The 13,810-nt window shown below is 47.1% G+C and overlaps 1 protein-coding gene across 2 annotated transcripts in view; it reads left to right on the plus strand.

The window, feature by feature from the left end:
• The window catches only part of LOC139227851 (ADP-ribosylation factor-like protein 8A), a 72,468-nt gene that overhangs the window by 19,289 nt on the left and 39,369 nt on the right, over positions 1–13,810 (plus strand). For both annotated transcript variants that reach the window (XM_070858934.1, XM_070858935.1), the window contains exon 2: positions 11,209–11,289. In XM_070858934.1, the coding sequence (XP_070715035.1) occupies positions 11,209–11,289 (81 nt within the window). The remainder of the gene's footprint in view (positions 1–11,208; positions 11,290–13,810) is intronic.

Consider the following 13,810-nt stretch of genomic DNA (forward strand, 5'->3'; position numbering starts at 1 on the left):
CACATTGTCCAAGGCCGCGCCATGGATTTTGATGACTGGGGGGCAGTACTCTGTGGCGGGGTCAGGTTGGTGGAGGACCTTTGGCTTACGGATGTTTAGTGTAAGGCCCATGCTTTCGTACACCTTGATGAAGATGTTGACGATGGCTTGGAGTTCACCCTCTTTGTGCGCAGATGCAAGCGTCGTCTGCATACTGTTGCTCGATGACAGAGGATGGGACAGTCTTGGATCTAACCTGGAGGCGACAAAGGTTGAACAGGTTCCCATTGGTTCTGTAGTTTAGTTCCATTCCAGCAGGGAGCTTGTTGAGTGAGGGTGGAGCATTGCAATGAGGAAGGTTGAGAAGAGGGTTGGCGCGATGACGCAGCCTGCTTGTCCCAGTCTGGACGAGGATTAGTTCTGTCGTGGATTCATTGGTCAGGATCACGGCTTGCATGTCGTGGAGCAGGCGGAGGAGGTTGGCAGCAAACTTTGGGGGCAGCCGAAACTGAGGAGGACGCTAAATAATACCTTGCGGTTAACCGTGTTAGAGGTCTTTTACTGATTTGTCAAAGGGCTTCTGATGCGACAGTTTTTGCAACAAAATTTCATTACAGAAGTGTACTGCACAATTGTCATGCACATTGTATTTAAAGCCAAGCTAAGCAAATAAATAGTATGTAGGTGACTTCTATTTATTCTAATCCAAAGAATATTAAGCTCCCTAATCTATATACATCATTATTTATTAATACTTCATCTTGCTATACAAAAGGTGACACTATTATTTATTTATCTAGTTGGTTTCCATTTCCATATGCAGGATTTGAGATGGTCATGTTTTTTGTTGTATACTAATGAGTGCAAGTTCATGTCATCAGATTTTTTTGCAATGGGAAAAACAGCAAATGCAGCTAGTGCTGCAAATGGAGTTACAGTGCCGTATTCATCTCTAGCTTCTATGTCATTGAAATGTGTCTGAAGGGATCTCCAGGAGTTAGAATTAACTGCAATAAATCTAATAAAAAGTGTAAGTAATGTACACCTTTCCACCATGTAGTAATTTCCTACTACAGGATAGTGATCAAACCTGGGATCTTCATGACACCGCTTCATACAAGATAAACTCCATTGACTGGACTGTCAGGAAGGCCCCCTTAATCCCTTTCATGATAGTTATTCAATAAAATCAATTATCTACCATATTTTTTGAGTGTTAAATTACCACTTTGCTGGGTTACTTACACTGCATAATTCAAATTGTATTGGATAATAATTCAACTTGAAATTATCAGTAGGCTTATATCTCCTAATGAGTTCTGAGCTATCCTTTCACAATGCAAAATATATTTTTAAATATTTAATCAGAAAATTGTGGGTTCAAGTTCCACTCCAGGGAGTTGAGCACAAAAATCTCGGCTGACACTCCAGTGGGATTGCTGCACTGTCGGAGGTGCCGTCTTTCAGATGAGGCATTAAACTGAGACCCCATCTGCTCTCTCAAGTGGACGTCAAAGATCCCATAGCACTATTTTGAAGAAGTGCATGGGAGTTATCCCTGGCGTCCTAGCCAATATTTTTCCCTCAATCAATATAACAAAAAACAGATTATCTGGTCATTATCACATTGCTGTTTGTGGGAGCTTGCTGTGTGCAAATTGGTTGCTGCGTTTCCTACATTACAAGTGACTACATTTCAAAAGTACACCTGTACTTCATTAGCTGTAAAGCACTTTGAGACGTCCGGTGTTTGTGAAAGGCGCGATATAAATCCAAATCTTTCTTTAATTAATTCTACAATAAATTGATTTAAAGTTTTTAGTACATCTGCCTCAAGTGACTTGAAACACATTTAAAGCAGTCACAATTTGCATCAACCATTTAGTGTACCCTATACAACTGCAAGCGAGAAATTTTCTGCACTTCATTCTCTTAGATATGTGAAATTGCGACCCCTTCCTCGCGCGATACAATAGCATCATTACAATGGAACAGTGTCTTCCTGTCCAGTTTCCTATAACGCAAGATGCCTGGCTTGTCATGGTCAAAAATGGGTGCAAGGCTGAATCTGGTTGCCTCTTCACGGAGTGATCGAGAGAGACTTGAGGGTTGTGCGCTCGCTGCTTTCACTTACTAATGGAAATGATCAAGGGTGTTGGTAGAAGTTGAGAATAAACCATCTGCTTTTCTTTAATTTGGAGTTAGTCTCTGTGCTGCAGTATTCAATACCTTTGAGAACACCAAACATGTAAATTGTAGTATAAGAGGCGAAATAACAGTAATTTTTAACTGCTGGCACAAAGAAACTAACATTTCAGTGGTATCCTACAGATTTTATCATTAGTGTTGTAGATCTGAATCCTTCTCTGTTTTGTCATGTATTTGTTATTCATTGTTTTTGCTGGTGTCTCTTGAAGGAAAACTAATTTTGTGTTAGAACTGTAAAGACATTTGACTGCAATGTAATTTTTCAGCAGTATCTGTTGTATTCATATTAGGCAATTTAGCAAGGCACAGGTTGCCTAGTCTTGTATGATGTAGTCCTTTACACAGTACTCTTAAATAAATTGCATTCCTTTTTAGTATTTGTTGCCCAACTCTCAGGGGAATAGTGATAACAGACTGGTGACCTTTTACCTCCATTGCCTCAATATGTTTCCACTAAAGTTAGCCACTAACCTGACTCGGCATGATTCGTTTCTCGTACTACTCTAATGTGGTCAGTTGATGACTTCAGCATTCTGACCTTTTGATCACATTCATTTCCTAAATGTTCTTGAGCATTTTAAAGTTTGTGTATAAAACAGTGATTGCTCATGTAATATATTTACTTGTAAAACCTGTTATAAATTGTAGTTTATCACACTACTGTGATCTTTGTGAACCAGGTCAATGAAGGAAAATGGTGAAGAGGGCACAATAAACCTAGAAATGATATCATGCTTTTATTGGATTTGAGAGATCTATTACAAAAGGGAGAGTCCAGCATGGTTATTGCCTGGGGAACATGGAATAACGTACTTGCCAATTTGTTTAAGTTTATGGAATATTACAGCACAAACAGGCCATTCAGCCCATCAAGTTTGCCAATGTTCATTTTTCCACATGAGCCACCTAGTCTAATCCCAATCTCCTTGCTCTCCATATCCTTTAATAACCTTTTTCAAGCAACTAATAATTCCTTTAAGGAATTTATGGGCTGTGTTTCATCAATGATTGTGCCACAAGAAATTGAATTTTGTAACCACCCTCAAGACATTTTTCTAACTGCTCCATTCATTCTTTTTGTGATTTATCTTAAATTTATGCCCTCTTATTGGGCCCAAGTTTCCACAGGATAAAAAACGGGCGCCCCTCCGAGCTGGGCGCCCGTTTTTCGCGTCTAAAACGGCGCCAGAAAAGAAACGCGCTATTCTCGAGCGCTTTGCAGCTCCTTGTCTGTTTGGCGCGTCGCCGACACTCGCGACGATTTTGTAAGTGGGAGGGGGCGGGTGCTATTTAAATTAGTTTTTTTCCTGCCGGCAACGTGCACGTGCGCGTTGAAGCGTTCGCGCATGCTCAGTGTGGAAAAAAAACATTGGCACTTGGCCATTTTTGTAGTTCTTTGTAGCTGTTTAATTTTTGAACATTTTTTAATAAAATCACATTGCCATCAGCACTGAGGCTTCCCTTCTCACTGTCTCCTTCCCCTCCCTCCCCTGCGCGGCAACAAGCCGCTGTCTCCTTCCCCTCCCTCCCCTGCGCGGCAACAAGCCGCTGTCTCCTTCCCCTCCCTCCCCTGCGCGGCAACAAGCCGCTGTCTCCTTCCCCTCCCTCCCCTGCGCGGCAACAAGCCGCTGTCTCCTTCCCCTCCCTCCCCTGCGCGGCAACAAGCCGCTGTCTCCTTCCCCTCCCTCCCCTGCGCGGCAACAAGCCGCTGTCTCCTTCCCCTCCCTCCCCTGCGCGGCAACAAGCCGCTGTCTCCTTCCCCTCCCTCCCCTGCGCGGCAACAAGCCGCTGTCTCCTTCCCCTCCCTCCCCTGCGCGGCAACAAGCCGCTGTCTCCTTCCCCTCCCTCCCCTGCGCGGCAACAAGCCGCTGTCTCCTTCCCCTCCCTCCCCTGCGCGGCAACAAGCCGCTGTCTCCTTCCCCTCCCTCCCCTGCGCGGCAACAAGCCGCTGTCTCCTTCCCCTCCCTCCCCTGCGCGGCAACAAGCCGCTGTCTCCTTCCCCTCCCTCCCCTGCGCGGCAACAAGCCGCTGTCTCCTTCCCCTCCCTCCCCTGCGCGGCAACAAGCCGCTGTCTCCTTCCCCTCCCTCCCCTGCGCGGCAACAAGCCGCTGTCTCCTTCCCCTCCCTCCCCTGCGCGGCAACAAGCCGCTGTCTCCTTCCCCTCCCTCCCCTGCGCGGCAACAAGCCGCTGTCTCCTTCCCCTCCCTCCCCTGCGCGGCAACAAGCCGCTGTCTCCTTCCCCTCCCTCCCCTGCGCGGCAACAAGCCGCTGTCTCCTTCCCCTCCCTCCCCTGCGCGGCAACAAGCCGCTGTCTCCTTCCCCTCCCTCCCCTGCGCGGCAACAAGCCGCTGTCTCCTTCCCCTCCCTCCCCTGCGCGGCAACAAGCCGCTGTCTCCTTCCCCTCCCTCCCCTGCGCGGCAACAAGCCGCTGTCTCCTTCCCCTCCCTCCCCTGCGCGGCAACAAGCCGCTGTCTCCTTCCCCTCCCTCCCCTGCGCGGCAACAAGCCGCTGTCTCCTTCCCCTCCCTCCCCTGCGCGGCAACAAGCCGCTGTCTCCTTCCCCTCCCTCCCCTGCGCGGCAACAAGCCGCTGTCTCCTTCCCCTCCCTCCCCTGCGCGGCAACAAGCCGCTGTCTCCTTCCCCTCCCTCCCCTGCGCGGCAACAAGCCGCTGTCTCCTTCCCCTCCCTCCCCTGCGCGGCAACAAGCCGCTGTCTCCTTCCCCTCCCTCCCCTGCGCGGCAACAAGCCGCTGTCTCCTTCCCCTCCCTCCCCTGCGCGGCAACAAGCCGCTGTCTCCTTCCCCTCCCTCCCCTGCGCGGCAACAAGCCGCTGTCTCCTTCCCCTCCCTCCCCTGCGCGGCAACAAGCCGCTGTCTCCTTCCCCTCCCTCCCCTGCGCGGCAACAAGCCGCTGTCTCCTTCCCCTCCCTCCCCTGCGCGGCAACAAGCCGCTGTCTCCTTCCCCTCCCTCCCCTGCGCGGCAACAAGCCGCTGTCTCCTTCCCCTCCCTCCCCTGCGCGGCAACAAGCCGCTGTCTCCTTCCCCTCCCTCCCCTGCGCGGCAACAAGCCGCTGTCTCCTTCCCCTCCCTCCCCTGCGCGGCAACAAGCCGCTGTCTCCTTCCCCTCCCTCCCCTGCGCGGCAACAAGCCGCTGTCTCCTTCCCCTCCCTCCCCTGCGCGGCAACAAGCCGCTGTCTCCTTCCCCTCCCTCCCCTGCGCGGCAACAAGCCGCTGTCTCCTTCCCCTCCCTCCCCTGCGCGGCAACAAGCCGCTGTCTCCTTCCCCTCCCTCCCCTGCGCGGCAACAAGCCGCTGTCTCCTTCCCCTCCCTCCCCTGCGCGGCAACAAGCCGCTGTCTCCTTCCCCTCCTTCCCCTCCCTCCCCTGCGCGGCAACAAGCCGCTGTCTCCTTCGAACGATGGCTGAAGCACTTTCACACAGGTAGGAAGATGGTTTATTTCATCTTTTCTTTGCTTATAAATGTTTATTCAGGTTGGATTTATTTGTATAATATTTGTAGAAGTATAAATAAGGATTGATTGTAGAATTTAATGACTTCCCTTTCCCCCCCCCCCCCCCGCAAACCTCGTTCTGGACGCCTAATTTGTAACCTGCGCCTGATTTTTTTAATGTGTAGAACAGGTTTTTTCAGTTCTACAAAAATCTTCACTTGCTCCATTCTACTTTAGTTTAGAGTACGTTTTCACTGTGGAAACTTTGAAATCAGGTGTCAGTGGCCGGACACGCCCCCTTTTGAAGAAAAAATTCTGTTCTAAAGTAGAACTGTTCTACCTGCCTAGAACTGCAGAAAAGAAAATGTGGAGAATTGCGATTTCTAAGTCCGTTCTCCACCAGTTGCTCCTAAAAATCAGGCGCAACTCATGTGGAAACTTGGGCCCATTGTGTTGCTGATCAGTAGGAACAATCGATTAGTGCAACTCTTCATAACCTTGAAGACTTATCAGGTCACCCTCTAACCATCTTGGCTCTTCTGAAAAATGCCTTCAAGTTTCAAGCCCCTTCATAACTGTAACTCTTCATCTCTGGTAACATCCTAATGAATCACTGCTGCACATTTTCCATTGCTTTTATATCCTTCCTACAGAGGAATCCTACATCAACATCCTGGGGGTCACCATTGACCAGAAACTTAACTGGACCAGCCACATACATACTGTGGCTACAAGAGCAGGTCCGAAGCTGGGTATTCTGTGGCGAGTGTCTCACCTCCTGACTTCCCAAGATCTTTCCACCATCTACAAGGCACAAGTCAGGAGTGTGATGGAATACTCTCCACTTATCTGGATGACTGTAGTTCCAACAACACTCAAGAAGCTCAACACCATCCAGGACAAAGCAGCCCGCTTGATTGGCACCACATCCACCACCTTAAACATTCACTCCCTCCATCACCAATGTACCGTGGCTGCATTGTGTAACATCTACAAGATGCACTGCAGCAACTCGCCAAGGCTTCTATGGCAACACCTCCCAAACCCATGACTTCTACCACCTATAAGGAAAAGGGCAGCAGGCACATAGGAACACCACCACCTCCATGTTCCCCTCCAAGTCATACACTATCCTGACCTTGGAAGTATATTGCTGTTCCTGCATCGTCTCTGGGTCAAAATTCTGAAACTCCCTGTCCAACAGCACTGTGGGAGTACCTTCACCATACCGACTGCAGCGGTTCAAGAAGGCGGCTCACCGCCATCTTCTCGAGAGCAGTGAGATGAGCAGCAAATGCTGGCCTTGCCAATGATGCCTACATCCCATGAACGAATATAAAATAAATTGCCCAGTACTCTGCTCAGTACTTCATTTTAAATAATCATCTTGGTGTATTTCCTTTCGCTATCATTATTTTCTCATTGCTTTTCTATATTTGAACTTCATCTGCTTGCCCATCATGCTATTCTATGTGCCCTTTCAATCTCTCTCAATCCTCATCACTATTTGTTATCAGAAAATGTCAAAGTTGTTCCATTAGTTCCCAAGACCAAATAATTCATGTGCATAGTGAATGAGTGACCCCAACACAGACTGCTATGGAACACAACTATCAACAAAAGACAAAACAGAATACCAATGAATTGAAAGTGCTTCCCTGAAAATATTTTGCCTTCATTTCCCTGCATGTCTCGACGTCAGAATTCAGATAAATGCTGGTGTTGCAGGTTTCATATGTTGAATGTTAAATGTGTGGATAGATTCTCCCTGCCCATCTCTTTCTGGAAAGTCTAGGGGCTCGAAATTTGGCAGGTTTGCGCCCACTTAGTGCCATGGTGAAGCTGAAAGTGTCATTTTCTTTGGTGCTAAATGAGTCGCATAAAATTTAGTGGCCAGGCAGAAAATTTAGCAGCGGTTTTGTGCTGGCACTAAAAATTAGTCTGGGTTTTTTTTCCATTTTTATGACTTCCATCGGCGTGCTATCGCCGGGGCAGAACATCCGCTAACATCGCCATTTTTATGGCCGGCCTGAGAAAATCAAGTTTTACCAGGCCGGATCCATGGGGCATGCGGTGCTAACGGAGCCATCTTGAAAAACGGAGCAGAAGTTCATTGCATAAAAAAATTTGGAGGGAAGGCTGTGTTTTAGACGGTGAGCTTTGAGAGTTCATAGTTCGTTTTTAAGACTATTTAAGGACATTTTAAAGAGTGGGGGCTATAATATCTCTACCATTTATACCTGGCTGCTTTTTCTATGCAGCATCGAACTGCAAGAAGGCTTATTCAAGAGCATTTTGAGTGTAATCGAAGAGCTTGCAGACGTTTGGGGAACAGTCCTTACCATCCACGAGTTTATAGGGAACAGCGCTCATACCTGCAGCTGTCTGATGCACGGTGCGTTCGAAGGCTGCCCTTCCAAAAAGAGTTGGTCAGTGATATGCCAGCTGATAACGGCAGCCCTACCAGCGGCAACAGGACTGCATTGCCTGTCTAGGTGAAGGTGACTGTGGCACTTTCCTTCTATGCCTCCGGCTCCTTTCAGGCATCAGCAGGGCACATCTGCTCCATCTCGCAGTTTGCTACACATGGCTGCATTCGCCAGATGACTACTGCACTGTATGCACACAGGATGGACTTTATAAAATTCTCAATGACCAAGGAGGCACAGAATGAGAGGGCTGTAGGTTTTGCACTAATTGCTAGCTTCCCCAAGGTTCAGGCTGCCATTGATTGTATGCACATCGCCCTGCGAGCACCTTTGGAGGATCCAGAGATTTACCGAAACCGAAAGGGATTCCACTCCCTGAGCGTACAGATCTTCTGCGTCCATACTCAATGCATCATAGCAGTAAATGCCCAATTTCCAGGGAGCATCCATGCTTTCATCTTGCGGGAGAGCACTGACTCATACCTGTTCAAGCGTCAGCCACCTGGCCAGAGCTGGATGCTGGGGGACAAAGGTTATGGCCTCGCCACGTGGCTCATGACCCCCCCACCCTCTGCCAAACCCTCCGACACAAGCCGAGCTTTGCTATAATGACAGCCATATAGCCACACGCAGCATCGTTGAATGGACAATTGGAGTGCTCAAGCAGCGCTTCCGATGCCTGGACCACTCTGGAGGCTCCCTGCAATACTCCCCTCAGTAGGTCTCTTGAGTTCATTTTAGTGTGCTGCATGCTACACAGCTTAGCCATCATGAGGGGACGAGAGAGAGGGAACGGGAGGAAGAGAGAGGTAGTCTCCCTCTTATTCAGCAAATAAGACACAACATGGGAATGGTTAAGGTGAACAAAATAATTTACTTAACATAGAGTAACTTGAATAAGATTTATTAAACATTGTAAACGTAATTTGGAAACTGGAATAAAATTTATTCAGTTCACAATGTTTAACAGAATTGGGAAAGTTTGAAAACTTTTATAAAATAGCAATAGCAACAAAATAACGAAAGAACAACCCCTGCACCGAACGTCTCTTACCTGCGTCTTGCTGACTCACCCTCCGGAGAGAAGGCATATGGGATTCAACCCTGGGAGTGCGTGGCTAAGCGCCACTTGGACCCGGGGCCTCGGATTGGGCAAAGCCCAAGAATGTGTCTTCCTGGTCAGAGCGACTGGCTGCAGCTAAGAGAGGTGTCGATTGCATCGCGCCCCCCCAATCCCGGAATCGCTTCCTGATTCCTCCTCCCGTGGAGGTTCCTCATCCTCTCTATCTTCATGGTCCCCCTCCTGCACTCCCATAGGATGGGCTGAGGTGGAGGCTTCCATTGGCAGATCAGGCGCCGCCTCATCTGGAAATAGAAAATAACAGATGAGTGATTAGCAGCAGGGGAGGGGACAGGAGTGACATGAGGAAGGTCTCATAACAGGTTTATTTGAAGAATCGACGCTATTGCATTATATGTAGCCCAGAGACACTGCATGACATTGGCCCAACCCTGGCCCAGAGACACTGCATCACATTGACCCAACCTTAGTCCACAGACACCATCACATTGCCCCCAACTCAGCCTGGGGATTTTGCAGGACTTGCCTTCAGGGGATCAGCACCCACATGGTTAGTTAACCTCCCTGGGGCACCGATCAGAGCTGCCATGCGTTCCTCCAGATCAGTTACCGGCAATGTCTGGGGTGGACCACCTCCTGTGCGCCGCTACTCCCAGAAGTTGTGCAACAACTTGCCTGCAAAGATGACAATTGGAATGGTTACCAGAGGGCCCTTCTGCTCTTGTGGCACACACAGATAGCACTTATACTATACTGTGCATTTAATACAGTCCTCTGTTTAATGGCCTGGGTAGTTGCACGTGGCTCATGAAGACATCGAAGTGCAGAAACATCTTTTAAAATGTCAAAAAGCAGTCTTACTAATGTGTAATCATTCATGGCAAATAAGGTGCAACATTAATGGGTAGGTGCCTACCTATACCAACATGTCAGATTTACAATTTATGTAATGAACGAGTGCATGAATAAAAATATTACTTACACTTACGACCCTGCAATAGTCATTGAACCTTTTCCTACATTATTGATGGCCCCTCTTGATATTATCGACCTGAAGAAACCTTCTCGGCTACACTGGTCCACAATCGCCTTTGCACAGTTGGGAGGGGTTTTCCAGCACCCCTCCTATTAAATTCCCTCCCATCTGGTTTACACAGCTGCAATGAAGATCTCGTTTGCCTGCTGAGTACCCTTTCATTGTGGCTGCTTGGTCTGTGGGAAAAATACCTGCTTCAGCCCTGGCTGTACTGTGCATGCGTGGGCACACCAACAGCTGAGCAGAATTGTGGGAAGAAAACAATCGGGGGGGGGGGGGAGGAATTTGCGCATGTGCAGAAGGTCCATTTTTTTCCTTAAGAATTCGGCTCCGCCGCGTGCAAAGCCGGATTTTACGACCTCCAGCGATTTAAAAAAAAAAAAATGATAACTCCATGATTATCGCCCAAAAACGGGCGAAATCACTAATACCTGAATTTCTAGCCCCTAGGAGGAGTCTGCCTAAAATGTTTGACAACTAGTTCTCCCCACTGCTGGTTGTCCTAGACAACCATGACTCAATAAAACATTAATAATCATTGCAAAGAGAATTGTCTTAAAACGCACTAGATTCTCCTTCTACCGAGAAGGGACCTTATCTTTTTTCTTTGGAAGTTTTTTCATAAGTTAAATGTGGTGAGCCTGCTATGTGGCCTTTTATTTCTAATGTTTGTCTTTTGGCTATACCTGTGAGTCTGAAATATGCAGATACCCATACACCTATACTTTGGTAAGGTCTCTCTGATGGAATAGCATATCTCAAAGTTGAAAAAATTCGTGACAATTAATTGTTTTATGAAGAGTTAAATGGTGAAATTGTATTAATTTTGAAATGCATCAAGTATTTTGACATACCACCCACCATGTCAATGAGCAATACGGGAGCTAAATATAAAGCAGTGTTGGTGTTTGAAGAGAGCTGCAACATATTGTAATACACTTGATTAATTCCATAGTAAGAAAACCTTTCTATTATACTGCAGTCCTTTCTGTTTTCATTCAGTGTTTTTGTATTTTTTGTGCCAACAGTCTGGACAGTTCAGTGAAGACATGATACCAACAGTTGGATTCAACATGAGAAAAATCACTAAAGGAAATGTTACCATCAAGGTACGTAGTGGATATATCCTGAACTTATCTCCCATGCAATGTTCCAAGCTGTTCAGTGCATTTTTAAATTCTCAGTGGTACTATTTAATAGTTTAGGTATTGTGTTTTTATATTTAGAAACTAAATACATTTCTTAGATTGCAGTTTTAGTTTAAACTTTATTTTATTTAAAAAAAACACGAGGTAAATGTTGACACTTTTGTATGACAGATCGTCTATTCAAATCATGTTGAAAATCAATCTAGTTGACTACCAATAATATGCGTGCATGTACTCTACTGGGGAGCTGAGGATAGGCGAGTTGGTTGAAGATCGCAACCTGCTATCCTTTTGTTTCATGTGAACAGAGTATTCTGCCATTTCTTACTACATCATCTCCATCAGCATAATCTTGTTACTTGATATCTGTAGATGAAGCCCCCAAACTTTTTCAGTTTCCATTGTTACTGTGCATTCAAGCTACTGCCTGCTTGTGAAAGCTGTCCTCAGTCTAAATTGCAGTGATGGCTACTGATTTGTTTGGTAGTGAATCAAGTATGCTGAGAAGTGTATATTCACTCCTTTGGTGGAAAAGCATTTTTTTGCTGCTTCATGCAGCAGACCACTAATGATATGGATTACTGCTAGAGTTGCTACCTTTTTAAAATAACACACTTGTATCTAACCTGGCGCAGTGAGTCATCACGACAAATTAAATATTGCTTCAGAGTTGTATGCTCTTTTTCTAATGTGTGTACTGTGTCGTGTCATATTTGTGATTACTTGTGTGCAATACAGCTTCAAGTTCCATCTGAAATTGGAGCACACAGTGAATACTGGCCATGTTACTGTTTTGGAATCGTTCCGTTTGACACATTAGATATAGATTTCAGCTGTGGCATGTGTTGATAAGCCATAATATGCATTGGATTATCTGGTGTTTTACTTATAAATATTCAAATGCAAATGGTAGATACTCTACTACCAGACCACCATTCTAGTTGTCTGTCTTTGGGCCATCTTGCATTCAGAGCTCTAGGATCCTGATATCTCACAAACTTAGTAACTTGCATCCTAATTGTTTTGTAAAATGGCCTGCTGGGACTACCATTTAAATTGCTTAGATTTAAATTCCATATTCATCTGTCGTTCAATGTTGGGTAGTCTCTGGGAAAGTGAATTTATTTTTTGTTCTTTGCTGTATGCAAGCTAGAACACCTCACTGCATGAGAGAAGGAAGAATCAGTAGCCAACTTATTGCATGATACTCAGTAAGGGCAGGCTTATTGTTGATCACTGCATAGTGGTTGATAAGAGGCTCCCGAGTTATGGGAAATGGTCCACGTTGTTCAGGACCGTGCCGTGGATCTTGATGACTGGGGGGCAGTGCTGTGCGGAGAGGACAGGCTGGTGGAAGACCTTTGTCTTAAGGATGTTTAGCATAAGGCCCATGCTTTTGTATGCCTCAGTAAATACATCTACTATATCCTGGAGATCAGCCTCTGAATGTGCGCAGACACCGGCGTCGTCCGCGTACTATAGCTCGACGACAGAGTGGTCTTGGACCTGACCTAGAGGCGGCGAAGGTTAAACAGCTTTCCACTGGTTCTGTAGTTTAGTTCCACTCCAGCGGGAACTTGTTGACTGTGAGGTGAAGCATGGTAGCGAGGAAGATTGAGAAGAGGGTTGGAATGATGACGCAGCCCTGTTTGACCCTGGACCGGACGTGGATTGAGGGTGTCTGTGTAATGTTTCCTCTGTCCACCCTTGGCTCGTTTGCCATGAAGGAGCTGAGTAGAGTGCTTGCTTTGGGAGTCTCGTGTCTGGCATGTGGACAGTATGGCCTGCCCAGCAGAGCTGATCAAGTGTGGTCAGTGCTTCAATGCATGGGGATGTTGGCCTCGTCGAGGATGCTAAAGTTGGTGCATCTGTCCTCCCAGGGGATTTGTAGGATCTTGCAGAGGCATCGTTGATATTTCTCCAGTGACTTGAGGTGTCTAATGTACATGGTCCATGCCTCTGAGCCATACAGGAGGGCGCCTCTTATCAACAAAAGCAGACATTAATGAGATTCAACATCACCTCCAGCGCAGCCATCAGCTGCCTGAGGAAAAGAGTGTTCGAAGACCAGGCCCTCAAATCTACCACCAAGCTCATGGTCTACAGGGCTGTAGTAATACCTGCCCTCCTGTATGGCTCGGAGGCACGGACCATGTACAGTAGACACCTCAAGTCACTGGAGAAATACCATCAACTATGCCTCCAAGATCCTACAAATCCCCTGGGAGAACAGACACACCAACATTCGCATCCTCGACCAGACCAACTTTCGTGTCCTCGACCAATCCAACATCCCCAGCATCAAAGCACTGACCACACCAGATCAGCTCCGCTGGGCAGGCCACATTGTTTGCATGTCAGACTCGAGACTCCCAAAGCAAGCGCTCTACTCTGAACTCCTTCATGGCAAGCGAGCCAAGGGTGGACAGAGGAAATGTTACAACCCTCACAGCCTCCCTGATAAAGTGCGGAATCCCCACTG

This window comes from Pristiophorus japonicus, chromosome 17, assembly GCF_044704955.1.
Source record: "Pristiophorus japonicus isolate sPriJap1 chromosome 17, sPriJap1.hap1, whole genome shotgun sequence".
Classification (NCBI taxonomy): Eukaryota; Metazoa; Chordata; class Chondrichthyes; family Pristiophoridae; genus Pristiophorus; species Pristiophorus japonicus.